Source organism: Brassica rapa, chromosome A03 (assembly GCF_000309985.2).
Source record: "Brassica rapa cultivar Chiifu-401-42 chromosome A03, CAAS_Brap_v3.01, whole genome shotgun sequence".
Classification (NCBI taxonomy): domain Eukaryota; kingdom Viridiplantae; phylum Streptophyta; class Magnoliopsida; order Brassicales; family Brassicaceae; genus Brassica; species Brassica rapa.
The window spans coordinates 3,668,083-3,694,908 of NC_024797.2; the positions used below are offsets into that span (position 1 = coordinate 3,668,083).

Genomic DNA, 26,826 nt, shown 5'->3' on the forward strand with positions numbered 1-26,826 from the left:
AAATTGTTATTTATGAAAATTGTCCATTTACAAAAGAGTTCTATATTTCTCCAAAACTTTGCAAAACAAAACTTTAAAACGAAGCATTACATTTGTGTCTTTCCTATGAAGCAAACTTGATGACAACTTAATCATTCATTAGTTCTTTTACCGATTCCGTTAGCCTCAAGGATTTATTATCTCGGAAAATCATGAACACATCTTTATCAAACACACAGGAAAAATAGAAATTCAATTTTTATATATTGGGCACAGGGATAAGTCAAACTTTCATGATCCAAATGTAACTAGATTGTTTGCAATCCAGATCAGAAACAGCACTTTGGTTTCATCGAGTTTCAGTAAAAGTGCTCGTACCACCTGCATTAGTACCATAAGGAGAATGTGCATATGCCAGTCTCCAAATACATATATAAATTAAGAAATCTAAAATACTAGAGCTATCTTGGATACAAAAGAACTCAGGGAGAATAGAATTGAAAAGGAGATGAAGATTGTTAAGAAAGGAAAAAGAAGAAAAGAGAGTCAACTATTCATTCCAATGTTTTCAAAAGCCTGAAGAGACCAGCTGCTTCTCGAACCCGTGAAAAGTCTATGCAGAAAGCTTGAACCTCTATGAATAGATCCTTCACTGCAACATTTACCAAAACAGAAACATTTCATCAGAACATAAACTACCCGTTTCATAGAGATGACATTTCAAAAATCTTCCATTGTCTAAAAAAAGGAGATGAGAACAGTTGAAGAGAATACATACCGTCGATGATGTTGTTACGAATTAAACTCTGCAAGAAGACGCAAACCAGCCGTACAAGCCTATTCTGCATGTATTTGTCTTGCTGCTACACATCGAAAACAATATGTCACTATACCCATTAACGAAACAATCAAATACAAGAAATTTACAAATCTTAAACCAACAAATCCGACAATATATACAGACAAGCACATAATGTCAGAGCACGAGCATAAGTATTTGACACATAACTACACGATGATGTTAATAGCTTTGTAGAAAGCTTTGTATAAAGCTGCCTAAGGAAAAACAAATGAAAGCTTTGTTTTAATACCTTGGCGTTCTCACAAGACGATATGCAATTAGTGATAAACATGCGTATAAACTCCTTGGGAAGCTCAACTGCAGTTGTGAGCCTGTTTACAACTTCCATCGAATGCAGGCTCATTTCCATACTTACAAGAGCTGTGAAATAGCTGCACCGAGCATTCTCAGATTTCTACTTTCAATATTATTCTAAGAATGTAAATAGCGTAACTGATAAGGCGATGACTTACTCAACAATCTCAGGGGAGTTAATCAACTTGGTGAGAATCTCAACTGCTATTTGAGGATTGTGCTCTACTAATTGCTAAGAATAAGAAACTAGATCAAATGATAGAAGAGACGATACGAGAGAAAGATAACACAACTGCCAGATAATGGAATCACATACCGGCAGCTTCCGTGGAGTTATTCCACAGTGATAGACAAGCTTTGGGTCATTTGACAATGCCGTAGTGATGTCCTGGTCAACAAATGAATACAACTTGTTGTTTAGTTTAGTTCACATCAAGATACAGAGTTTAAATTTGATACAGCTATATAGGCAAGGGGGATCAATTATATTATCACTATTTTGTCTATTGCGTGGTTATTTTCCATAGACTCTCACTGCAATCAGTTCACTTTTAATATCCTACTGGTAGATGGAAGTTCTTTCATTCAACAAGAAATGGATAAAGTGATAGCACGACTTTTCTCTCAAAATTAGAATGGGAAGATTTACGACCTTTAAAAATTGTGCATGTGTAGTAACTTTTCCAATGTTATGTTCAACTCACTTATCAGCGTTAAAGCAATATAAGCAATAATGTTATACTTAGAGCAAACCACTACTTGTATGACTCTGTGCACATATCAAGAATAAAGAGAATAAAGAGTAGTACATCATACCTCTTGCTCCGTAGGTGAAAGTGTCACCTTTAAACCCTTAACTAGCAAATCTCTAACTGTTGCGCCTCTGCTAGTGTCAGCACACATTTTATCGTCCCACACAAGCTCATGCTTGTTATCAGGATCAATCCAAAGCAACTGTAAGAAGTTGAACCACTAAGGTCAGCTGTATGATTTTCTAAAAAAGTTTAAAAATGAGTTAATATTAGCCATTTAGCCTTACCTCGCTCTGATGAACTGGGTACCTCGGAGGACAAGGACGGATCCACCTAGGAGCTAATCCCCCCATAGTCAAACTTCCCAATATTCCAGATACGGCTTCGTTTCTATCACCTGATCCAATTTTGGAAATCCCTCCAGGTTGGACTTGGACATCAAACCTATAAGATAATTTGACATAAAGATCATCCATAAAATCAACTAAAAACTGGCACGTGATGATATAACACGCAAAACTGGAAGCTTGGGAGAAATAGACCGGGGTAAAATCTGTAAAGCAGTTAGAAAAGAATCGGAATCCCCTAACTCAACGGCTACGTACTCTGGAGAGTTAGGATCGCACCCACGAGGAACATCAGGATCATGCAATAGCTTTTTGAGAGCATAGTCTGCAAACATGTGACTAGATGGTCCATCAGCTTTGTTGCCATACTCTCGTTGCAGCTCTCCTAGCTCGGGAAAATCCTGACAGAACATCAACATACTAAATCACTAACCAGAAAAGCTTCTCCAAGTAGTGAGAGGCATGATACAGGAACAATTACGATGAAGATAAGATGGATCAGAGATGTAACTAGAATAAAAGATGTCTATGCCTCATCGGCTCTTACATTAGTTGAAGGATCAAACGTTTTGATATAATCAGCAGCTGACAGTTTGAGAATCTGCAAGAGAGCACGAATACTTAATTAAGAATAAAAAAAATACATATCAGAACTTTGAGAGAGTATGGGAAAAGTGATTTAATAACAGCTTTAAGAAATCAATTGTTCTAATTAATCAGTGTTTAGAGAGATTCTCAATAGAACAACAAAATAACATGGACACTGTTTATCCACAGGACAATTATAAAACACGAATCCATCGAGTACATAACATGCTTAACAAAAACAAAAGCACACATTTTGAGTTTACATGGGAAAAAAAGCATGCAAAGAGCTCAAAGAAACGGCTATATCATATACCTCTTTAGCATTGTTGTAGCTATTCCACTGAAAGAGGTGGAGAAGGAAAGCTCTCTCATACTTCTCCGCTTGCTCATTACAAGCAGCCTACAAAACGCATACACATCGTTATTCTTTCACACGAAAAGACGTGTGTATGCATAAATCAAATATATATATACTAGACGCACGATGAAAAGGCTGCTTACAATTATCATTTCCGATATAAACGGGTTTAAAGATGGTTTAACGGAAGAATAACACTGGTGCATGATAGCAAATGCAATCAGACGATCAGTACTCCTCAGTATCATCGGATCCTGCAAAAAAGTTGAACCAAATCCCAATTTCGATAACCGAAAGTAACCAGCAAACTGAATATAAGTATAAAGATAATTCGAACACTCGGTAAAACCCTAGATTCAAAATCAAATCCTTTGCATCCGCCCACCAGAGCTCGCTACTGTCACGAAATCGAGAACAGAGCTCGGTAACGGGAGGGGGACGAGAGCACGTGCCTGTAAGAGGATGGAAAGAGAGGAGCAGACGGGGAAGTGGCGAGAGCGGGTGAACTTGGAGTTGAATTCGGCGAGAACGTCTTGGATCGGGCGGAGATCCGACTGGAGCAGGGTCCAAACAACCGCCGTCTCTTCCATCTTCATAATCGTCATCGTTCGTTGATCGAGAGAGACCTTTAGATTCTCCCAATTCAATCTGTGTGGATGATTTTTTTTATTTCAAAGGGCCTTGGTCTGTCTTTCTATATGAGTGAAACTGACCTTATACTTCTTCTTGGCTTGGAAGGTTTGCGGTCAACAGTCTTTTTTAGAGAGTCTTTTGAGGCTATTGTTGTAATTTTGGCTTCCTAATAGTTTCCTTACCTTGAAAAGTGGTAAGAAATTTAATTTTGTATCTATTTTATTATTTAAAAAACAAAAATTTCATTAAATCGATCTGAAATGGAAATAAGTTTCAGTAACAAACCAACTCGAATACTCAAATTAAATGTTTTCTAACTTGTTTCATTCGATTTATCATCCCAGTGTGTTTCACTAGATCGGATTCAAAATCATCGAACATCGTTTACTGTTCTCGATCTTCGACGAGAACCAAAAAAAATGAGATCCACCTAATTTCCTCAGTACCTTGTTTGCTCTTGAGAAATTCATATGAACTTGTAATTTTCATCAACTATAAACCGATAGCGAACAAGAGGAGAGCGGTTCAACAATCTTAATTTTGTATTTATTTTGAAAACATATTTAAATATTTTTTATGATAGTTAAAATCTAAGAAAGTTCCTTTTTTTAGTTAAGCACTATATGTTTAAATTAGAGTTTAGATTAGCTAGAGTTAATGATTTTGGGATGTTTTTGTTGTTAAAGTTATTTAGAGTTTAGGACTGTAGAATCATAATTAATGTGGTAAAATTCTGTAATTCTAAAATTATTATTGAATGTGTTTTTACAACGTGGATGTCATATTCAAAACTAGTAGTAGAACAATAATAATAAAGGTTTTTTTCAAGAATATAAAAATCTTTACGGATTTATTTGATATTATTTAGGGACGAAGCTAGGATACGAGAAGAGGGTGCATATGCACCTATAATTTTTTGAAAATTATTGTATTTTTGTACAAAAATTTTATGTGCACATATAATAATTTATAATTTGCACACACAAAAATGGATAAAATCCAGAAAAAAAATATGTTAATTAAAAAGATAATCATCATTAAGTCAATTTAATGAATTAATATGATTTGAATTCTAAAGCCATTTATGTCTAAAATCTTGATCTATTAAAGGTTTCTAATTATTAAAAAAACTTAGCCTATTTAAGAAAACATCATAATGTAAACTCCAAAAACAAAATACTTGTATTTTAAATTGTATATTTTTTTCAATACACATTTTGTCATTAACAAAACAACAAAATATCTTATTTTAAACAAATTTCTTCTTTTTAATAATAAATTACAGTAAAATAGTTTTAAGTAAACAGATATTTAATTTTGTTGTAAATTTAAAATAGTTAATGATTATTTATTATATTTTATTAAATATATATATATATATATATATATATTTAAATATAATATTTAAAATTGGTATATTTAAAATTTAATATTTTTACTTTATATTTCGTAATTTAAGATAATATTTTATTTTTAATATTTATTAAATCAATCCATGGATGATGATGCCTGAGGCAAAGGGTTACTCAGTCAGAGGATTAAGAGAATGAGAATGAGCCACAGCAACCTCTGAAGATGGCATTTGGTGATGGTAGAAGAAACTGCCTGTGAATATATTAGGCAAGATCTCACAACTGAAGTATTTAACTTGTGTTTCTTTTTCTTTTTTGAGGATGTTGTCTAGTAAAATGAAATAATAAAAAGAGAGTTCCTTTCACATATCCTTAGTATAATCTCAAACACGCAATCAAACATATTTATACACGAGTACATGCAAGCAGAGAAAGAACCCACGACGCTTGACGTATATAACAAATTAACAATCCTAAATATCGATCTTAAAAGATACTTAATAAATAATAACAACGATAAACTAAAACCTCTCAGAGAACCAGTTCCATGGATGTTGAAACTCATCACAACACCAATTCTTGAAATCTCCATCTTTGCCAATCAACAAACCCAAATCATCAATCTCCAAAAGATCGTCCATCTCCAAATACCCTGTTCCCACCTCCACCTCCACCTCCGGCCTACGCATCCCTTCTCCGCCACTGACACTAGGAACCAATATACTCTCCTTATTGTCTGACGAGCCACACGATGATGACACGTCATATTCTGTCTTCTTTTCTTGTCCCACAAGAAACCTAGACCAAACTCCATTCGATGATCCATGCTTCGGAGTCATCATCAAGTTTCTCGGTTGCATCTTATTCGAAAACGCTAAGCCACTCGCATCATTAACGCTTTCTTGATCTTGTGAACTACTTCGTTTAGGTAACAACCAAGAAACATTAGGATGATCATCTTCTTGTGGAATGCTAAAACTCCCCGACCACGAACCGCGTGAACCATTAGACGGGCCGAGACCAAGGTCCAGCCCACGAATCGTATCGAGCTTATAAGACCAAGAACCTGACCCGTGGTCAGAAAAGGACAAGTTCCTCTTTACTTCTTGTTTTTGTTTTTGTGGTGGTTGTAACAAGTTGAGTCTAGCCTCGGGTCCGTACAGCTTCATAGCGGCTTCATCGTAAGCCATGGCGGCTTGGACTGAGGTATTGAAAGTGCCGAGCCAGAGGCGGGTGCCACGGTTAGGCTCACGGATCTCAGCGACCCATTTACCCCAAGTCCGTTGCCTAACTCCACGGAAAGTGCATGTGGCGTTCTCAGGACCGCCTTTACCTTTCATACAACCTTTTCGAGACCTTCCCATGTTTCGTTTCTTTGCCGGAGGTTGCTCTTCCATGGTGTGTTCTTTGAGAGTTGGATATTTTCAGTTTCGATCTAGACTAACTAAATTTGTAACGAGTACGTACATATAAATACTAAAGTGAAACCTGAGGCGTATGTTTATATGTATTCATGGATACGTCAGGAGTATATGTATTCTTACGTGGCATTTGTATGAATGTCTACGTGTGTTTATGTATACTAAGGAATCTCGTTTTGTTTATTCAAATGGCTCTGTGTTACAAGAAAGCGACCCCGACCACTGCTTTGATGATGAGACAAGTTTTCTTTCGAAAGCCTTATATGCTTTTTTTTTTGTCAACAGCTTTATATGCTTAAAACGTGATTTTAAAACCTTTTCAACAGATGAATTTAGACTTTTTCAATATAGACATTTAAATTTCGATCATAGATAATGTAGTATAAATGTATAATTCACCAGGCCAACAAAAATATCTATATTATAGAATAATTTACCTGAATGACGCTGTCGCTTCCAGCATTTCTCATCATTCTTATTTAAGTTAAATTTCAATGTATTAAATTAACAGTTATTTACTGTGAGTATAGAGTTATAAGAACATACATTCTTATAGTATTATAATAAATAACTATACTGTATATGTTTTATTTGATATACTTTTTGGTTAATTTTTACCTTTTTTATTACAAGTTAATCTAGAAGTCCTGAACATGTTTGGTCTGATGTTAAAAAGAAAGAAAAATAAGCAAACCATTAATAGTTACAGTTGCTTTCTACGGACTAATACAGTATTTTGGGTTTTTATGAACTTTTAATATTTATTTCTACTTTTAAATTTCCGTACTGGTTACGATTCTGTGATTTTCGTTTTCTGGTTTGACTTGGTGATAAGTTTCACCGGTTTTGTTCCAAACAGTTTTCCCGTTATGTTTCTGGATAGGTATAACAATTTAGATAAAAATAACAAAAATCAGGGACAAAATATATACTATAATGCGAAAATGGAATATGTCGTACTTGTGTCGCACGTGTCAAGACGAAGGATGGTCTGGCAAGCGACTCAGAACACATGGCTCAACCATTCGTTAGGTGCTTCGGCTCGAAGTACCTATAATTCTACCACTACTTATTAAAATCCTCTATTCATCATTTTCTTATTAAATAAAGAGAGAGTCCTTGTAAATTTACTACAAATCGGCCATCGGCTTCTTAAAATGCATGGGGAAGAAGTGTGAAGTTAACGGGAGAGAAAAGAACAAGTGTAAGATAGTTAGAGCCTAAGACGTGGTAAGTGTAGGGATGAGTGTCACTCTTACATAGTTGAAGATGCGACACTTGTTTTCTTCTGCTCCCTTACTTCTTGGAACTGATAAAATCGCACGGAAACAATAACCTTAAAAACTCAGAAAGATTTATCTGTATGTTACTTTCAAATTAATGTATTTATATATATATGTGTGTATATTAGGCTTTGGGACCACATTGATTGCTTGTTTCCAAATTATATATTTTCCCCTCAATATATCCTGTAAGAATAAGACATTGGTCGACATATAAAAGAAATTAAACAGAGCTTTAAGCTTATAAAAACTTACGTGCATACGCTATGCTCTAACTCAAACCAAAATCAATCTAACTTTATATATAACCCGATTGATCTTATCAGATTTATGCAGTGATAATATGCATAAACTATGGCAGAATATTTGATTAAATAAATCTTACATTCGTTCGAAAAATATGACAGAATTAACTGAAAGTGTAATTTACTCGTGAAACGGGGGGAGGGAAGGAGGGAGGGGGGGAGGGGGGGGGGAGGGTGGAGCCAAATGTGTGACTGAAAAATCTTGAAAAAGATGTACATAGTTTGGGTTGAAGAGTTGGAAAAAGGGGGTTGAATGTGTAATTATTTAACTGATCTAGTGGTTAAAGGTTTATAAATGTGAGTAGTTCTGCGATTGTCGTAGTGATTAGTCTTTGAGCTTAAAAAGTTTTTAGGATCACACTACCGTTATTAAAAAAATATAATTATTTTCAAAAAAATTTCTTATGATACTTTTTTTAAGTTTTTTGTTACAAAAATAGTATTTAATGAAAAAATGACCAATATAAGTTTTATTAAAGGGTAAAATTAAACTTTGGGTTAACTAATCTAGACTTAGGGTTTAGAAATGAGGGATGAGATTTTGGGTATAAATTTCAAATTTTAAAAATATAAAGTAAATATTACAATTTTTAAAATAAAAAGACTATTAAAGTCATTTTTTAAGTGTTATTTTTTTGACAAAAACTTAAAAGTAACTATTTGAGAGAATGTCATTGTTTTCAAGTATACGTGGGAGAGTTATTTAATACACGTTGGAAATTAATCCGAAGACTTGGAAGATTATTCCTCAAGTCGTTGATGCTTAGAATTAGTGATCAAGTGCCATCATCACTCATCAGCCACTTGCAAAAACCCCACTACGCGTTTCCACTTTCCACATTTAAAGATTATATATGTATCAATGAGTAATTTTCATATCAAGCCACAAAAGTGAATACAAGTTGGTCTTGAATCTTTCTTTTTAATTTAAAAGGTTCTCCATTTGCTAGCCTATTTGCTCTATGGTATGATTGTAGATACTCTACATGGTTATCATTGCAAACCATAGTAAGACCAAATACATTTAACTAACTTGGCTGTTGTCGGAAGGACAAAGATACGACCTCAACTTTGACCCAAGCTTTGGTCTGAGTTTGAAACTTGCCATCGAAAGGGACTTTAAGTCTTTAATAAAACACTTCGAAAGAAGTTTCTTAGGCAGCCTCCCTCGTGTTATTTAAGCATATAAGACTTTGCTATGCCAAAAAAAAACTACAAAGTCAGAGAAGATTTGGGAGTCTAAAAAGAGACAAAAGCTGCTATATATCTCTCATAAGTGAGACAAACACTTTTACCAATCAAACAACTAATGGCTCTTTCACCCATTCTTGTTCCTCTCCTCCTCATACCAATCTTTCTCGGCTCAGTCTCAGCCATTTCACCACTCAAAACCGATACACTGAAACCGGGACAGCAGCTCAGAGACTGGGAGCAGCTGATCTCTGCCGGCGAGGCCTTCACTCTCCGGTTCTTTACACCTAGAGAATCATCAACCTTCTTACTTGGTTCAGGCGCTGGTCTTAGGTATATTTGTATCTGGTCTCAAACTGATCCAGTTTGGGTGGGTAACCCAACCGAACCAGTTTCTGATTCATCTGGTTCTCTATCCATTGATACCAATGGTGCTCTCAAGATCACAAGGGCAAATGCTTCTCCAATCATGGTGAGCCCACATCTTTCCTTGGCTGGTAACGTCTCCGCCACTTTACTCGACTCTGGAAACTTCGTGATCCGAGATGCAGGACGAGGAGGAGGAGGAGGACCGGGTCGGATTCTATGGCAAAGCTTTGACCATCCCACCAATATATTACTTCCAGGGATGAAGATTGGGTTTAACCTAAAAACCAAGAAAGAAATTTCGGTAACTTCCTGGACAAGTAACCAAGTCCCAACCCCAGGAGCATTCAGACTAGGTCTAGACCCTTCAGGAGCTAACCAGCTACTCGTCTGGCGCCACGGTGAAATCTACTGGTCCAGCGGAATATTGACAAACAACGGAAGCTCTCAACTAGCCTTAGAGCTATCCAGACGCTACAATATTGATTATGAGTTCAAATTCCATTCAGACAAGCGCATGAACTACTTCAGTTACTCAGTCAAGAAAACTAAAGGCTCAGTCTCTTCCAGCTGGTTCTTGGACACTCTAGGCCAAATAACTGTTACAACCAGCTTCAGGAGCAACACATGCGCCGGCGGGACTTCTGAAAGCAGTGGACCGTGCAAGAAGTATTTGAAGAGCAGTTCAGCTATCTGCATCGCAGAGAAGCCAACGGCGTGTAGGAAAGGGACAGAGTATTTCGAACCGAGAAGAGGGTACATGATGGATAATGCTTATTATGGTGATGGTTTGAGCTCTGGGATAAGTGACTGCCACGGAAGCTGCTGGAGAAACTGTTCTTGCATAGCTTTTCAAAGCCTTCCTAGAGGACGATGCCAATATTGGGGGAAAGGGTCAACGTTTGTACCTTATGATAACTTCAACGGCGGCCTAGTATTAATAGTGTATGTTCTAGATTCTGAAAAGTGATGTGTGGTTTGTAAGAGTAATTATGTAACCGGACTATAATATCAATAAAGGGCTTTAACTTATCAAGAAACTAAATAATGAAGCAGTGATCTGTACAAATGTTAGCAAAGAAAAGAATTCTTCACAGTATTAATGATCTGTACAAATGTGAGCAAAGAGAGGAGACAGTGGGACATGGTGATAAAGAAAGAACAAAGCTACAAGAATCTATAACAATCTTAAGACATAACTACAAAAACTCAAATCATATGGCTCTGTTTGATTCTGCAAGTTACAATGGTGACACATTTTTCTCAGGTGTCAGCACATGAAACATATGGACTTTGATCTTGATGTTTCACGACGGTCTTCTAAACCTTTCAAGAACCATCTGATGGCGAGGTGCTCTGAAGCATAAGTCATGTAGGCAGCTAAAACTATGGCTACACCCACCATTAGACCCAACCTGCTCAATATGTAAAATAAGGGATGGAACCAGTCAAAATGTGGGCTGAACAGTAACAAGAACCATTCTCAGCAAGTTTATTAAGAAGATTACCTCACGAATAAAGCGGTGATCCCTAATATATAAGGCAAAGAAACAGTAGCAATAGCTAGAAACACCATCCCTAATCCATAATACAATGTAGTCACGTCACAAGACACACCTCCTCGCTGATGACCTGTTAATACCAAAACAAAACAACTTTGTAGAGAATGGTAAGAATATCTAGGCTTATCATTATCTTCTTATTGCCGTACCTTTTCCGGAATCATCCAAGGACGAGGATTCTGTATGAACTGCTATTTTCTTTCCATGTTGATGCACCAGAAGCAAGAAGCAACCAAACAAAAGAAAGAAGATTGTAAACGTCCATTCATATACCAAGATCAACCCAGTCCACGGCATGATTTGCCTCGGCACAATCATAAAGGAAACTCCAACGGATATGAGAACAGCGGTGAAACAGACTACAACTGAAACCGCGCCTAAGTGCTGAGGAACCTTTGACTGTGAGTTGCCATTGTGGAGCTGTTAAACAAGCAATAGAAGATGTTAAAATGAGATCCAAACATTCTTTTTAAAAAAAACTCAAAAATAACAATTTATTGATGACTAAACTCACTTGATGGCTGGGATTCATGGTGGAAAATGTAGAAACACCGCTATAACCAAGTGTTCTATTAGATCTAATTTTGTAATAAAGATATCTAAATTGACTGCACAGTGAACCCTCATAACCCTGAAAGAGAAACAAAAAGGGAGAATGAATTTGTAATCCAAAAAGGATGAATGTAGCAGAGGTGAAGGTAACAAAACAAAAAAGTCTTAAACCTGAATGGATCGGTAAATGCAGAACAAAAGCGCACAAAGAGGTAACAAGAAAAGAAGCTTGACGACGAGTTCATCGTTTTGGTTTTTGCCACCTCCAGTTCCAGGAAGAGTTTCCTCAAGCTTTACCCTAATGCTCTGAAAGTGTTGCAGTGAAATCAGAATTAGTGCAAATTTAGTAGATAGAAAACTCAAAAGCAAAAGAGAAGAGTAAGACATACATGCCAGGCATCAACAGGCTTCACAAGCCACGCTGTCCACCAGTCCCAAGGCTTGAGAGGGCCTAGTGTGTAATGAATCACATGAAGTTTACTCTCATCAACCATCCACTGCAGAAAAATAACTTAAAAACAGATTAAAATCCATTCCTGAAATTAACTAACATAACCAAAAGGCTAAGTATACGTTTTGTTTCCTAATCGAGAAAGGCAAAGATACCTTATTAGCAAGCATATAAAGACCAACATCGGCATTATATAACGTCGAAAGCCTCTCCATATCAGGAACTGGTCTAGCTTTCAACTCTTCATGGCTTAAACTAGGATCGAAAACACGAGCATTTTGAAAATCTGGATAGTAAGAATTCAAGAACCCCTGGTCTCCTCCGGTGTAAGAAGACAAAGTCTTCACTTTTCTCATCATGTCATTAAAAAGAGCTTGGGACGGTTCAACAACCATGACACCAGAGTTCAACCTCTCGGAGTGCTTCAAGTTCGCGCAGAACTTTGAGCACTTGAACAGATCGTCGATGTTCTTTACCACAATAGTATCAGCATCAAGATACACAACTGCCACAAAACCCAAAAAAGGTTTAAAATTTAAAGTTCTCAAGCAAGAATCCAAATAAAGACTTTACCTTTCTTGTAATCTGTCATGTTAAAGATCTTTAGCTTTGTGTAAACACCCCAGAACCTAGTCGGATGAACTTGGTTTGGATTCGCTAGTAAACTGATCTTCTCTACTTTCCATCCATCAGCCTGTTAGTATTAAAAATTCAACAAAGTAATGAAAAAGATAAGATTTTTAAAGCTCGTTGTAATTTCAATAAACCTTGAGAAGCTTCTTGGAGTAATCTGAGACGCCATCAGAGACCAAAGCGACCATGTATTTGTCGGATCCAGTGTCACGTATCGATTTGCCTAATACTCTGACTCCTAATAAGAACTCGTCACCGTATAAGAGTGTGACGTAAGCTTCCTTACTTCTTGATTCAGATCCAAACGAACCCTTGAAAAGGAGTAAGATTGAGAAGAGGAGAACACAGAGACTCGCCTTGTCTCTCAACATAGTAATAATCATTCGGATCTAACTTTCAGGGAGAGACTTGGATTAAACAAGATCTTAATTTAAGGAAAGTATACGTTTGAAAAGTAGAGTTTTGAAACTTCTTCGTTGTTATGTTTGTTCCTCCTTTGCTGTTCTGTCTCTGTCTGAGACTTCTCTTTATTCCTTTCGCCGCCGTCGTTTTAGAAACCGTAACATGTTCTAGATATTCATTCAATACTTCCTCCGTGTAGAGCAATGTTTTTTTTTGTTAAAAATTAAATGTTATTTATGAATTTAGTGCAATTTTATTTCTAACTAAACTAATTAAAATAATATATACAATAAATTTTTAATTAGATAGAAACAAACAGTTTAAAATTTTTTGTAGAAAACTTTAGAACATCTCATTTAAAATTAATAAATTAGTAGAACCTGAGTGGGAATAATTATGGGCGATATTATTGAAAACATGACAACTTTGATGACTTGGGATTTTATGATTGGTCCCCCTTCTTACAAAACAATTTTAGTTTTTAGATATATGTGCAAGTTCACGTAAAATTCGGAAACTATTTTGTTTCCAATAATTGTTCTATAGAATCTGTTTGGATGTTTATAAGTTTGTATTTGGTTGGATTTTGAGTTCAGTTACAAATATTTAAGCCTATTTTTTTACTGGAATAATAAATTGAATTTAAGTAAAAATAAAAATGATCAAAATTATATAACTTCTTAGTTAAATATAGAGTAATTAGATCATACATATACATGTAAATTTTCTGCTTTTGTCAGCCATCTCAAACTTTGATTTTATACAAACACTAGACTTGACAAAATATTCAACAACATTCCTAAACTATAATAGAATAAATAATTACTACATTGGTAAATACTAATAGATATAAATAACACTATTTTATAATTATTTGCATAAACACAGTTTGGAGGGAAAACAAAACATCATCCGTTTTTCTACATTGGTAGATAAGTGTATAAATGGCATTAATTTCAAAATTTATTTAGATATATAAATGACACTAATGTCAAATTTATTTAGAATCAGACAAACCCAAAAAGACATCCTCGTTCAACAATTTAAGACCAAAAGAGCTAATAAGATTGGTTCGTCAACGAGTAAATTAGTTTGACATCAGTTTACAGTCTGTCGCAAAATAAACTTTTTTACTTTTTGAGTAAGTCTTTGTCCGTCACAAAGTCTCCACCTTTGTTTCGTTTTCGTCGGTCGTCACTTTTGTTGGGCAAGCTAATAAAAAAGATAAATAGGATTTTATATATTTTTCTGGAACACAGCTAAACTTCAATCTTTCCCACTGACATCTCTGGTCTTCCATTTTTTTCTTGTTCCTTTTTTTCAATCTTGGGTCTTGTCTGTAGGTTAGAGAGATCCCTCCCTCTCTACAAAGATCCAAAGCAGGGAACTTTCTAGTCAATGCTGCTAAAGATCTGACTTTCTCCTTCCATGTCGCTCTGAAGTCCCCCAAAATTTCGCCCATCAGGTTTGATTTCTCTCTCATTTCAGAACCCTAGTTTTATAATTGTAAGTTCTTTGGTCTTCTCTGATTTTGCTAAGCCGTGTTTATCAGACAATGCGATGGAGACTTTCTGATAAGTTTCTATTGTCGGTAGCGATTTTTTTCCTCTACATTAGCTGCTGAGGAGTTTTATTTTTGTTGTCACATGTAGTTTACTTTCCAGCTTAATGTTTACCTGACGAGTGGTCTGAGAACTGAAAGTCTGAAACTCTGGGACTTAGACACAATGCTTGTTTGTATGAATCTGATTTTGCCTTTAGTCTCTGTTCAAGTTCTTGTCTTTTTTACTTGTTCCTTTCTACTTTAAACTCTGATTGTCTCTTCTTTATTTATAAAAGATTTTTTAAGTGTTCTTGAGTTCTAAACTCTTCGGTTCTCCTCTTCCTTTTCAGGTGGATAAAGCACTAGTAGGAAGATGGGAACTAGTTTAAACAACGCATTATCTCGGAACTACAATGGTTTGGAGCTCTGGGAGATCATAGTGATTGTTCTCTCAGCCATTTTCCTTGTAGTTTTAGCACTGTCTATATATCTTACTTTCAGAAGAAAAAAGTCTAGACCATCTTCTAGCCAAATCCCTCTTACCCTCCACGTAGCTCCCACTGTCCCTGAAGAGATCAAAGAGATTAGAGTCGACGAGGTTTCGTCAACCAACGGCGACGGCAATGGATATCCCTCTATTAGCGAGAAGTTTGGTGATAAAGAGCCTGAGAAAGGGGTAGCAGTAGTAGTAGCAGCAGAGTCAGAGAATGGTGATAGTAGCAGATCAGGCTCGTTTAACCACATGGAGAAGAAAGATGGATCTAGCGTGTCTTCAGCTAATCATCTGACAGCTCCTTCTCCTTTGTCTGGTCTTCCAGAGTTTTCTCACCTCGGATGGGGTCATTGGTTCACTCTCAGAGATCTTCAGATGGCTACAAACCAGTTCTCCAGGGATAATATCATCGGTGATGGTGGTTATGGAGTTGTGTACCGTGGTAGCCTTGTTAATGGTAGTCCTGTTGCGGTTAAAAAGCTGCTCAACAATCTGTAAGTTTTTTTTTCAAGAAATGGTTAATCAAGAAGTATCAAGATTTCATTTCTTGAATACTGTTTTTTTCATGGTTCATAGCCCAAACGATTTTCATAAGATCTGATTTATACATTTTAAATTGGTTTAAACCATTTTAAATTGGTTTGAGAACTGTTTTTAATCGGTTTAAATTGATCTAAATCAATCTAAATCTATTAAATTAATCAAAAATGTCAGTACAAATCCACTTGTATAATTTCTTTTGTTTCGTGTATGTAATTTTGATAATTCATCAGATTATTTAAAATAAAAAAACTCAAAACTAAAATATCTTATATAAATGTAGAATATATTTTTAAAAAGACAATAATTCATTATCGTTTATTCGTTGGTGCTCTGCAAAACGCCTAGTTACTGTTTAGCGATTTTTTGAACATTGCTTTTTCGTTTGTAGAGGGCAAGCTGACAAAGACTTCAGAGTAGAGGTTGAAGCTATAGGTCATGTTCGCCACAAGAACTTGGTCCGTCTTCTCGGATATTGCATGGAAGGAACACAGAGGTATGTGTATGTTCTGCTGTAAATGATTAATTCCTTTTTGGATTTCAACTGAACATTGGTGATTATAGGATGCTGGTGTATGAGTATGTTAACAATGGGAACTTGGAGCAATGGCTACGTGGAGACAATCAAAACCATGAGTATCTAACGTGGGAGGCACGGATGAAGATTATTATAGGAACAGCCAAAGCGTAAGTCCTTGTGTGAAAGCTTTATTTGTTTTTTTTTTGTTTTATCTTCTCTTCATCTGAGGTGATTTTGGGTGGTGCTGTGTTGCAGGCTTGCTTACCTACACGAGGCTATTGAGCCAAAAGTGGTGCATAGAGACATAAAATCTAGCAACATTCTGATTGATGACAAATTCAATTCTAAGATCTCTGACTTTGGACTTGCTAAGCTGCTTGGCGCTGATAAAAGCTTTATAACTACTAGAGTAATGGGTACCTTTGGGTAAGTGTTGTGGCCTCTCTCTGTGTAATTGTTGGCCTTTGGACATAACTTGTTGTCTTGCTTTCAGTTATGTAGCTCCAGAGTATGCGAACTCTGGTCTTCTGAATGAGAAAAGTGATGTCTACAGCTTTGGGGTTGTACTCTTGGAAGCTATAACCGGTAGATATCCAGTAGACTATGCTCGCCCACCACCTGAGGTAAAAGACCCCCTTAAAGAAACCTTCAAACACACGTAACTCTGTTTCCTAACTTTCTTTTTCCTCATTATGTAGGTACATTTGGTGGAATGGCTGAAGATGATGGTTCAACAAAGAAGATCAGAAGAAGTGGTTGACCCAAACCTCAACACAAAACCATCTACAAGTGCATTAAAGAGAACACTCTTGACTGCTTTGCGATGTGTTGATCCCATGTCTGAGAAACGACCGAGGATGAGCCAAGTTGCACGTATGCTTGAATCCGAGGAGTACCCAATTCCTAGAGAGGTATGTATGAACATCTTTGAAAACTGCTTCTTATAGTTTCTTTGTTGAGTCTGGTTGTTGAAAGCTCTACCAATTTTGAGAATTTCAGGATAGAAGAAAACGAAGGAGTCAGAACGGGACAACAAGAGATTCAGATCCTCCTAGGAACAGTACAGACACTGACAAGAGTGAGTACCATGACCTAAAGCCTGAAGCTGGATAGGTCTTCTTCTCCAGATCTTATGTGTTATGTCATATTTGTTCGATCGTTCTTTGGTAATAAGGAGAGAGAAGAGTGAGAGTGTTCATTGTTTTCTGTTTGGTTTGTTTCCATTAAACACCATTTGCTTGTATAGTGTTGTTTGTTTGTTTGTTGTATTATCATTTGCTTCTCTACGTGTTGCAGTGTAGGTTGTTTTTGGACCAAGAAAACGCCAGGTTTTGTAGGATATGTTAAGTCTTTGAGATAAACGACGTGTAGTTTGGTTTGCTTGTGGAATATATTGTTTGTTTATCTGAGACTGTCTGATAAAGGTCTATTGCAAATCATAATATTGTTAAACGCAACCGGCTATTTATTACGCTCTCATTAAATAACTGAGTTAATCATGATTTGCATTATTTTATAAGTTCTTCATTTAGTTGACAAGTAAACATGACCTAAATCAAGTTTTAGAAAGAAAAAAAATTAAGACATGATGATACAACGTTCATTAAGATAACTGAGTTAAACATGATTAGCATTATTTTATAAGTTCTTCATTTAGTTGACAAGTAAATCTGACCTAAATCAAGTTTTAAAAGAAAAAAATCAAGACATGACGATAAATAACGCAATTCAATTTTAAATAAAATCAAGTTCTAAAATGTATATATAATTTATAAAAGATAATTAGTATTTACAAAAGTGAGACAAAAAATAATAATTAGTCGTAAATGTACTTTGTAAATATATTGTCTCCAAAAAAAATAAATTAAAAATGTAAATATACATCAAAATTAAGATAAAAATGCGTTGACTTGTCTCAGATCTGACATAACTGAAGCCTATAAAACCCGAAAAAATAAACTAGTTCAACCCCTCTCTCTCTCGAACGACCTCACAATGACGAAAATGCCCCTAACCGTCGTCTCCCTCCTACTCCTCTTCCTCGCCGTAATCCCTCCTTCTACCGCAGAGATCAAATCACTAACCATCTCCGACGACGCCCGCCCCATGATCCTCTTCGAAAAATTCGGATTCACACACACCGGCCACGTCACCGTCTCGGTCTCCTCAGTCTCCGTCGCCTCCTCGGATCCGAACGCAGACCCCTCTCGCCTCGGCTTCTTCCTCCTCTCCGAAGAATCCCTCCTCCAGGTCCTCCTCGAGATCCAACAAAACTCCAGATTCTGCGTCCTCGATTCCCACTACGTCACGCACCTCTTCACCTTCCGAGATCTCTCCCCTCCCCCGAACTCACGATTCAACCAATCGTACCCTGTCACTTCCCCGGACGAGTACTCTCTCTTCTTCGCTAACTGCCTCCCCGAGACGAAAGTCTCCATGGCGGTTAGAACCGAGATGTACAACAGAGACCCCAACGGATCTAAAGACTACTTACCCGCCGGATCCACCCAGCTCCCCTCTCTCTACTCCTTCTTCTTCCTCTGTTACCTCTCCTTCTTAACCTACTGGAGCTACACTTGCTGGACGAACAAACGCGTTGTCCATCGGATCCACCTCCTCATGGCGGGACTGCTTCTAATCAAATCGCTTAACCTAATCTGCGCAGCGGAAGATAAACATTACGTGAAGATCACGGGGACGCCGCACGGCTGGGACATACTCTTCTACATCTTCCAGTTCATTCGCGTCGTGTTGCTTTTCACCGTGATCATCTTGATCGGAACCGGCTGGTCGTTCTTGAAGCCTTTCTTGCAGGAGAAGGAGAAGAACGTCTTGATCATAGTGATCCCACTTCAAGTACTAGCCAACATCGCTTCGATCGTGATAGGCGAAACGGGGCCGTTTATTAAAGACTGGGTGACGTGGAACCAAGTGTTCTTGCTTGTTGATATAATCTGTTGCTGCGCGATTATCTTCCCTATCGTTTGGTCGATTCGGGCCTTGAGAGAGACGTCGAAAACCGATGGGAAAGCAGCGAGGAACTTGTCGAAGCTGACGTTGTTTAGGCAGTTCTACATTGTTGTGATTGGGTATCTGTACTTCACGAGGATCGTTGTGTTTGCGCTTAAGACGATCGCCGCGTATAAGTACCGGTGGGTGAGTTTTGCGGCGGAGGAGATTGTGAGTTTGGTGTTCTATGTGATTATGTTTTATATGTTTAGGCCTGAGGAGAAGAATGAGTACTTTGCTGTTGATGATGATGAAGAAGAAGCTGCTGCTATTGCTCTTAGAGACGATGAGTTTGAGCTTTGAGTGTCTGTCTAAATACTCCAACTATTTTTGTTCCACTGTTACAAACTTTTTCACCACTTTTTTATAGCATTTTTCATCAATACGGATTTTGAGGTTATGTAGTGTTCTTCACAGTTTATCATTCAGCTTTATGCTCATTCAATACAAATATTTATCGAACCACAATATTACACCATGTGTTACAGCCAAACTAATTCCTATAGCGTTCCAAAAAAAAAAAAAAAAAAAAAAAAAAAAATTAGTTTGGGCTATGATCTTGGTTTGGGCTTCAGGAGAGTTTAGGGTGCTCTAGAATTCAACCCAGTGTTCTATCTTTGGTGATTTGCTTTAATTTGTTCTCTGTTCTTCTTATTTATTGATTCAAAGCATGAATAAAAGGAGAATCAGATCTTGTTCTCATCAGCTATCCTAGATTTTCTAGTATTTTTGTTGACATTAGGGTTGAAAGCTAGAAGTTATTCCGAGATTTTAGCGAGCTAAGAAAATTAGTATCCGAGCCCAACTCTCACCTTCAAAGTAGCTTTAAAAGAGCTTAAAAATCATACTTAGCATTCGTCAGATGAAAATGCATACTGACTTGTTGCCTGAAAACTGTGAACTAAATTTTGCCCACTTCGGACTTTAGAATGCTCGTCCGTGAATTCAACATAACACGCAAATAAGGATAGATTTACTTTTATCCAATCGAGCGAATCCGAATGAAAAAGAAAATACATGCATCGGTTATATTACTAGGGAACATGTTATATGGCAGAATGAGTCTTTCCTAATCTCTCCTAAGTATCGAATGTGAAGGCATTATGTTAATCTACTGGTAGATCAGGTGGGGCTTCGAGTTCATCAGGAAGAAGAATCCAACACGTTGCCTCATTTGAAGACGTCAAGGTATCTAATTCTCCCTAGCTACTCTCTTTCATTATATCTGGCCAGGGAGTAACTTTTAAAGAATATGTTCTACTGACCAGTTCTTATGCCTTGTTCGTCATGTTTATAGGTATCTTCTTATGACCGATTAGATAGAGAACACTAAGCTTAACAAAAAAAGGAAAAAGAAGAAGAAAAACAAAAAGCATAAGGCCTCACACTTTTTTTTCTCTTATCTCATCTTTCTACTTGCTTTTTCGTTTTCCCCCACATGATTTTATAGTCTTTTAACGTTACTTTCTGGATTCCGTTGGAAAACTTTTTTGAAAGCAACATATCACAGTCGATGAAGATGCCAAGTTGAAAAGACCCAACAAGAAGTTGAAGGTTTAGTGTCCATTATTGCTTTACGTTGCTTAGTTGCGTCTTTAAACAAAGTCAATCACCAGTGTGTGTATGATCCAATCGATCGGTTTGTCTTACTGTTTTATCTAAGATTAGGGTCATGACTCTTGAGTTTATTTTTTTATCGGGTTTTATTTGGTGTAAAACTGAGACTGGAGTTGTTTGTGGTTTTAGAACATATAGCTTCATGAATCCGACATTTGTAGTTTCATTGAAAATTTATTGATTTTGTTTTTAGCCTTTTAGATAATGACTATGAAACCGTTCCAGTTCGTAATGATCTGTATCAGTTCATTGCCGGACAGTATACATAACGGTGCTCATGTGTATAGCCGTTTGTACCACTTCCAGGGAACCAGAAGAGACACAATAATATAGAACAGGTTAAAAGTAAATAATTTATTTGATTTTCTTAGATTTTGATCATATGTATTGTCTACATCTGATAGATGAGGATACCAATGCTGTGGTCCAAAAGATTTTTGGGAGAATAACACAATCTCCAAAGGCTGCTCACATGTGGCCAATGCCTCTCCAAGTCAAACCTTCGAATTCTAATTTTGATTAATCAGAGGTTTATATTTCTCATGCTCCTCATGAAAGCATGTTTATAAGTTATAGTGCCTTCACTTGATTTATTGATTTTCACTCTTTGGGAGTGAGTGGCTCGAATAATCTTTTATACAGTGTCACCTTTTTAAGTGTTCCGAACATAACCCACGCAATGCAACCTCACAGTTCCTTTTACGCGGCTTAACTTTCACGCGCTTCAATTATTTCAAGACGACCAAAACAAAAACGACAATAAAATTAGGTGATAATATTCGATATGCCCAAGATTCATCCAACTTGTGCAACTTGTCGCCTAGTATGGTTTTGTAGTCGGGAGACATATCATTCATGTACAGTTTACAACTTTACATGCATCAATTCTTAAATAAATGTATATTGCATCGTTTGCTGAACTATTTCTAAAGGTATATGCCAAAATCTTATATTTGCACATCAATTTCTAAGTAGCCATCAACTAAAATTCATTATTTGTGACTTCTCCACATACAAAAAAATGCTAAATCCAAACTCGCGCTATTCCAATGACAGGTGAAAAAAAACAACAAAACTTGAATGCGTTTTGACAAAACTAACTTATACTATGATGATCTTGTTGTAATCGATCATCCAAAGCATTAAATGGTACGATCCATTGAAATATTTGAAGTGGTACTACTAGTCTACTATATGCTTTGTAGTGCGAAGTGACTTTTACGTTTGGTGTTGGGTGCGATTCACACTCTTTGCGTGAGCGTGCATGGAAATTATTTCCATATTCTTCCTTCTCACTACGTGACATATTTTTTGTTTCAAGCCTATATGTTTTATATAGTTATCATTTGTATTTTTAGGTTTCCCTCTAGACAATTAATCTTAAACATTACATATGTAACTGTTACAAAACAATTCCTGATTTATATAAAGACAGACTCAACACTCAACAGAGTCAACTAGCAAAAAAATCTGTGTAGAAAAATACATCAAACCTAGAATATAAGGATAGCATAATATATTCATAAATAATATATCAAATTTAAGAATATTCGATAAAAGTGGAATGAAATAGAAAAGATTAGCATGTTTCCTGCACAAATAGAAAAATTTAATTTAGATACGTCGGAGTCAACATTACCACAAAATTAGTGACTAATCACTAATCAGTTTTCTCCATAGATAAGATTAAAAAGTGATTGGCAGACCAGGAGGAGATGTAATGGTTGGTTGAGGAAACAAAAAACGTTAACATCAGTCAATAAATAACACATGAGTTACTGTTTTTTTTTTTTTCCTTTTCTCACGCATGGATTGATTTTGACATAGAATTTGTCTTGTTGCTATATTTGCAACTTGTACCGACAGTGTTTATTTTCTTTGACTTTTTTTTCCTAACCATTACAATTTCTAAACAATATTTTCCATTTTCAAAATAATATATAAAAATAAATATTGAATTTGTAGGAAAAATCAGTAACATATTCTATAAAAAAAATATTTTATTGAATTTGGTGTAATGTATAAAACAACGAAAAGAAGAAAAATAAAAGTTGATGAAATTAAAAAAAAAAGTAAAAAGGAAAGAGAGAGAAGTGATTGATTGTATGTTTGGCGCGTATATTAACCACCACCGGCAAAACACCCACAAAAGAGGCGATCACGCTTAAAGAACCGATCAACACTACACCTATCCCTTCAGCTAGACATTACCAAAAAAATTCTTTGAGCAAAGAGATCAAGCGACTGATGAGAGTGTTGTGAAGACATAACCAAACCACGATCTGTACTTTTTTGTCTCTTTCTCCAAATAAGAACAAATAAAAACAAAATTTCCTTCCGGACACTCCCATTTGATCGGAGATCAACATTGCTTGGTTCTCTTTCACCAGAGGAAAGAAACAATGGAACCCGGTGAAGAAGGATCGCGGTCGGATCCAGGAAACGAAACCGGCATTGAAGGTAACGTTTAATGATGGGTTTCCTCTATCACTTTCTCTTCCTGTTAATGCTTTGATTTGATGAGAATTATTTTTAAAAAAATGCGGTAGTTGTAGCTTCGATGTCGCGGTTAGGGTTGCGAGGCGGGGGAAATGAATCGTACCCGGAGAGACCCGATGAGCCAGATTGTGTCTATTACTTACGAACCGGTGTTTGCGGGTACGGGTCTAGATGTCAGTTCAATCACCCACCAAACCGTCCTCCGGTAAATAAATTCTCTGTCTGTCTGTTTTGATATCCTTTTGTCTGCTTGATGTGTTTCGATTTTGATGCCGTACTCTTTATTTTTTTTTCAATAGGGGTTGATGTTAGTTGATCAGATGCATTGTTGAATCTATGATTTAATTTTTCATGGAAGCTCTTAACTGAATGTCTTAGTTTCAAAATTATAGGTCTTGGGAGGTCTCAGAGCAGAAGCTGGAGAGTTCCCAGAGAGAATGGAACAACCCGTGTGTCAGGTATATTTTCCATATATCATTTTATACTATTGAGATTATGTAGAGATTAATAGGCCATAAGCCTAAATCTCTTAATAGTGTGTGAATATAAACTCTTTATCATGAGTTTCAATGGGACATGAGTATAATATATAATGGACATGGACCACTTGCAATCACTGTTATTTTAGGTTGAAGTCCAGGAAACTTAACACATGCAATACACCTATGCTTCTCAATAAAACATTCTCTAGTGTAGCCAATTCTCACTTGTTATGCTTTATTTGCGCAGCATTTTATGAGAACGGGAGAATGTAAGTTTGGTGCTTCTTGCAAGTATCACCATCCTAGACAAGGAGGAGGAGGAGGAGATTCTGTTACTAGTCCTATCTCATTTAATCACATGGGATTCCCATTACGTCCGGTTTGTTCAATCTCTCTCTCTCTCTCTCTAGTCTAGGTTATATACTTATATCAGTCTTGTCTTATGTTTCATCCTTGAGGGAAAAAGAAATGTTTCTTATTAATGGACTTCACAGGGTGAGAAAGAATGTCCCTATTACATGAGAACCGGCCAGTGTAAATTTGGTTCCACCTGTAAATTTCACCATCCTGTTCCTCCTGGTGATCAAGTTCCATCGCAGCAGCAGTTATCAACTGGTCCAGCTATTTATCCACCGCTTCAGCCTCAGCCATCGCAGCAATTCGGAGTAGTTGTACCAAGACCTCAGATTTTGCCAGGCTCATATGTTCAAAGCCCTTACGGTACTTACAGCCAAATGGTTCTTCCTCCCGGCATGGTTTCATACTCTGGCTGGAACCCTTACCAGGTAATGCTGCTCTTTTTATTTGTACACTTTTCTTTCTCTTTAATCTTATTCTTAACGAAGCCTTGTTCCATTTTTATTTAAAGCCTTCTGTGAGTGCAATACCTTCTCCTGGGACACAACCGTCTATGGGACCAAGCTCTGTTTATGGAACTACACCGTTATCTCCTTCAGCGCCTGCTTATCAATCTGGTCCATCTTCAAACAAGGAACACTCTTTTCCTCAGCAACCTGGACAACCTGAGTGTACCTACTTTATGAAAACAGGAGATTGTAAGTTCGGAACCTCTTGCAGATACCATCATCCTATGGAAGCAGCATCGCCCAAGGGAGTTGCTCTCAGCAATATCGGCCTCCCACTTCGTCCTGTAAGTCTCACTCATTGGCCAAAGCATCTGTGTATATATTAGCTTTACGCCTTGAGTTATTGTCATGGAAACTAGAGTTATTTGGTAATGAATCAATGATGAATTCCGTATAGAAACTCTGTTTCTTGATTTAATTACCGGAAACAACTAAGTGGTACGTCTCTCATGATCACTGACAGTTCATTCTACTTTCACGTATACAATAATGCATGTCCTAACAAATAAGAAAGCTAATAATAAATATCATTTTTCAGGGCACGGCACCATGCAGCCACTTTGCGCAACATAAAATTTGCAAGCTTGGGCCTGCATGCAAATTTGACCACTCCATGACCTCTTCTTTGAATGACCAAGGCACAGAGCTTCACTCTTCGAGCTCCATTAAACCCACAACCACAACTAGTGGTGGTGGCTCAGAAACTACTGGTGCTGCTGGAGTCTCTTCGTCTTCTTCTATGACCGTTGGTGTAAGCCATTCCGAGCGTACTGAGAGCAAAGATGGTGACTCAGTTAGCATTGAGGTTAAGACTTCAAGTTAAAAGAGACAAAACTCAAAAGGAGAGAAGAGAACCTCACTCTACTCTTCTAAGAATTTGCCTCTCTATCTCTCTTCTTCTTTTTTTCATCAAACTTTCATGAACTCATGAACATTTAAAGATTATTTTTTTTGGGTGGAGAGACAACAACAAGAAGCAAAAGCAGAGAGAGACGAAAGCAGCTCTAGTTTTTTTTTTTTTTTTGTGTTATGTCTCTCCTCTTACGTCTCTCTTACCATGTTCTGATATAGAATTCCGATCTCCGTAACAAACGATCCAATGTTATTCACAAAGAATCGACTAATCACGCCAAGAGTTTACAAGAAGAAACAACTCAAAAGCTATGAAAAGTTATCTCACAAGTTCTCAGAACTAAAGATCAAGAAGGAAAACATTATACATTTTTATCGATAATCCAAATGAATCTACTCTTCCTCTTTTATTCAAACTCTCTTTTTCTTCCGCGTAACAAACTTCTTCAACGGCCTCCTTATCTTGTGACGCGTGTCTTCTACGCTTCTCTCCCATCCACGTGTCACTACTCATAATACTTCCTATAGCAAATCCTCCCTGTTAAGAGAACCTTGACCTCAAGGTTCAAAGGAAGGAAACTTCTTCTGTAAATCATAGAGAAACTCCCAAGTAGCCTCTTCCTCTCCTTGATTAGCCCATTGAACCAAAACCTGTGTGGCGGCTCTGTCCTGTCGCTTAACCATCTTCCTCTCCAAAATGCGTATCGGCTGCTTAAGTAACACATCGTCAAGGACTGAAGGTAACACAGTTGAAGTGTGCACATTACCAACCAACACCTTAAGTTGTGAAACGTGAAAAACCGGATGAATGAGAGAAGATGGTGGTAACTCCAACTTGTACGCAACAGAACCACAACGATCAAGAATTTTGTAGGGACCAAAGAACTTAGGAGATAGCTTGTTGTTAGACCTGACCACCGCAGACTGTTGTCGATATGGTTGTAGTTTGACATAAACATAATCTCCAATGTCAAAACTCCGTTCCGTGCGATGCAAGTCTTCATTTTGCCTCATACGATGCTGAGCACGTAACAGATGGAATTGTAACAACAAGATCATGCTCTCTCGCTCCTG

At 36.9% G+C, this 26,826-nt stretch overlaps 7 protein-coding genes across 10 annotated transcripts; 4 read left to right on the top strand and 3 right to left on the bottom strand.

Annotated features, from left to right (window-relative positions):
* Positions 1–308: 308 nt before the first annotated feature.
* Positions 309–3,995, bottom strand: LOC103856310 (CCR4-NOT transcription complex subunit 11). Of its 3 annotated transcripts, XM_009133418.3 has the most exons (13): positions 3,894–3,995; positions 3,633–3,828; positions 3,324–3,434; positions 3,136–3,222; positions 2,782–2,835; positions 2,493–2,635; positions 2,175–2,331; positions 1,952–2,089; positions 1,452–1,523; positions 1,294–1,367; positions 1,071–1,212; positions 758–839; positions 309–631 (listed from the first exon to the last, which is right to left on the bottom strand). In XM_009133418.3, the coding sequence occupies exons 2-13, from the start codon at positions 3,783–3,785 to the stop codon at positions 534–536; spliced, it is 1,311 nt and encodes a 436-aa protein (XP_009131666.1). In that variant the 5' UTR covers positions 3,786–3,828; positions 3,894–3,995; the 3' UTR covers positions 309–533. The 3 variants fall into 3 exon arrangements, 2 of the variants coding, with proteins under 2 accessions (XP_009131666.1, XP_009131665.1); XM_009133417.3 differs by lacking the exon at positions 3,894–3,995 and having other exon boundaries at positions 758–842; XR_630849.3 differs by lacking the exon at positions 3,894–3,995 and having other exon boundaries at positions 337–631; positions 1,071–1,201.
* A 339-nt stretch (positions 3,996–4,334) lies between these two features.
* LOC103856311 (dehydration-responsive element-binding protein 2G) lies at positions 4,335–8,109 on the bottom strand. The gene has a single exon (XM_033286773.1). It carries the CDS (start codon positions 6,560–6,562, stop codon positions 5,687–5,689), a length of 876 nt encoding a protein of 291 aa, XP_033142664.1. The 5' UTR covers positions 6,563–8,109; the 3' UTR covers positions 4,335–5,686.
* Positions 8,110–9,230: 1,121 nt separating this feature from the next.
* On the top strand, positions 9,231–10,763 carry LOC103856313 (G-type lectin S-receptor-like serine/threonine-protein kinase At1g67520). The gene has a single exon (XM_009133422.3). The coding sequence runs from the start codon at positions 9,484–9,486 to the stop codon at positions 10,699–10,701; it is 1,218 nt and encodes a 405-aa protein (XP_009131670.1). The 5' UTR covers positions 9,231–9,483; the 3' UTR covers positions 10,702–10,763.
* A 37-nt stretch (positions 10,764–10,800) lies between these two features.
* On the bottom strand, positions 10,801–14,250 carry LOC103856312 (inositol phosphorylceramide glucuronosyltransferase 1). Its single transcript, XM_009133421.2, has 9 exons — positions 13,064–14,250; positions 12,870–12,990; positions 12,452–12,801; positions 12,235–12,342; positions 12,017–12,151; positions 11,808–11,924; positions 11,443–11,713; positions 11,240–11,363; positions 10,801–11,146 (listed from the first exon to the last, which is right to left on the bottom strand). The coding sequence occupies exons 1-9, from the start codon at positions 13,310–13,312 to the stop codon at positions 11,002–11,004; spliced, it is 1,620 nt and encodes a 539-aa protein (XP_009131669.1). The 5' UTR covers positions 13,313–14,250; the 3' UTR covers positions 10,801–11,001.
* A 296-nt stretch (positions 14,251–14,546) lies between these two features.
* On the top strand, positions 14,547–17,816 carry LOC103856314 (probable receptor-like protein kinase At5g18500). Its single transcript, XM_009133423.3, has 8 exons — positions 14,547–14,796; positions 15,225–15,861; positions 16,299–16,403; positions 16,472–16,594; positions 16,683–16,853; positions 16,921–17,050; positions 17,126–17,338; positions 17,427–17,816. Exons 2-8 carry the CDS (start codon positions 15,248–15,250, stop codon positions 17,538–17,540), a joined length of 1,470 nt encoding a protein of 489 aa, XP_009131671.1. The 5' UTR covers positions 14,547–14,796; positions 15,225–15,247; the 3' UTR covers positions 17,541–17,816.
* A 264-nt stretch (positions 17,817–18,080) lies between these two features.
* On the top strand, positions 18,081–19,740 carry LOC103856315 (protein CANDIDATE G-PROTEIN COUPLED RECEPTOR 7). Its single transcript, XM_009133424.3, has one exon. The coding sequence runs from the start codon at positions 18,423–18,425 to the stop codon at positions 19,737–19,739; it is 1,317 nt and encodes a 438-aa protein (XP_009131672.1). The 5' UTR covers positions 18,081–18,422; the 3' UTR covers position 19,740.
* A 256-nt stretch (positions 19,741–19,996) lies between these two features.
* Positions 19,997–25,916, top strand: LOC103856316 (zinc finger CCCH domain-containing protein 58). 2 transcript variants are annotated; one of them, XM_009133425.3, is made up of 7 exons: positions 19,997–23,513; positions 23,603–23,757; positions 23,945–24,010; positions 24,282–24,413; positions 24,529–24,819; positions 24,903–25,184; positions 25,439–25,916. In XM_009133425.3, the coding sequence occupies exons 1-7, from the start codon at positions 23,456–23,458 to the stop codon at positions 25,721–25,723; spliced, it is 1,269 nt and encodes a 422-aa protein (XP_009131673.1). In that variant the 5' UTR covers positions 19,997–23,455; the 3' UTR covers positions 25,724–25,916. The 2 variants fall into 2 exon arrangements, with proteins under 2 accessions (XP_009131673.1, XP_009131674.1); XM_009133426.3 differs by having other exon boundaries at positions 23,609–23,757.
* Positions 25,917–26,826: the final 910 nt, after the last annotated feature.

Coding starts and splice junctions, on each gene's coding strand:
- LOC103856310 (XM_009133417.3), bottom strand. CDS start 3,785: ATGACGATTATGAAGATGGAAGAGACGGCGGTTGTTTGGACCCTGCTC. Junction 2,090..2,174: donor ACCCAGTTCATCAGAGCGAG/GTAAGGCTAAAT, acceptor AACTTCTTACAG/TTGCTTTGGATTGATCCTGA. Junction 1,524..1,951: donor TTTCACCTACGGAGCAAGAG/GTATGATGTACT, acceptor TTTGTTGACCAG/GACATCACTACGGCATTGTC.
- LOC103856311 (XM_033286773.1), bottom strand. CDS start 6,562: ATGGAAGAGCAACCTCCGGCAAAGAAACGAAACATGGGAAGGTCTCGA.
- LOC103856313 (XM_009133422.3), top strand. CDS start 9,484: ATGGCTCTTTCACCCATTCTTGTTCCTCTCCTCCTCATACCAATCTTT.
- LOC103856312 (XM_009133421.2), bottom strand. CDS start 13,312: ATGATTATTACTATGTTGAGAGACAAGGCGAGTCTCTGTGTTCTCCTC. Junction 12,152..12,234: donor AGCCTGTTGATGCCTGGCAT/GTATGTCTTACT, acceptor CAACACTTTCAG/AGCATTAGGGTAAAGCTTGA. Junction 11,714..11,807: donor CCATGAATCCCAGCCATCAA/GTGAGTTTAGTC, acceptor CTTGTTTAACAG/CTCCACAATGGCAACTCACA.
- LOC103856314 (XM_009133423.3), top strand. CDS start 15,248: ATGGGAACTAGTTTAAACAACGCATTATCTCGGAACTACAATGGTTTG. Junction 16,854..16,920: donor AGAGTAATGGGTACCTTTGG/GTAAGTGTTGTG, acceptor TCTTGCTTTCAG/TTATGTAGCTCCAGAGTATG. Junction 17,339..17,426: donor AGTACCCAATTCCTAGAGAG/GTATGTATGAAC, acceptor TGAGAATTTCAG/GATAGAAGAAAACGAAGGAG.
- LOC103856315 (XM_009133424.3), top strand. CDS start 18,423: ATGACGAAAATGCCCCTAACCGTCGTCTCCCTCCTACTCCTCTTCCTC.
- LOC103856316 (XM_009133425.3), top strand. CDS start 23,456: ATGGAACCCGGTGAAGAAGGATCGCGGTCGGATCCAGGAAACGAAACC. Junction 24,011..24,281: donor TGGAACAACCCGTGTGTCAG/GTATATTTTCCA, acceptor TTATTTGCGCAG/CATTTTATGAGAACGGGAGA. Junction 24,820..24,902: donor CTGGCTGGAACCCTTACCAG/GTAATGCTGCTC, acceptor TTTTATTTAAAG/CCTTCTGTGAGTGCAATACC.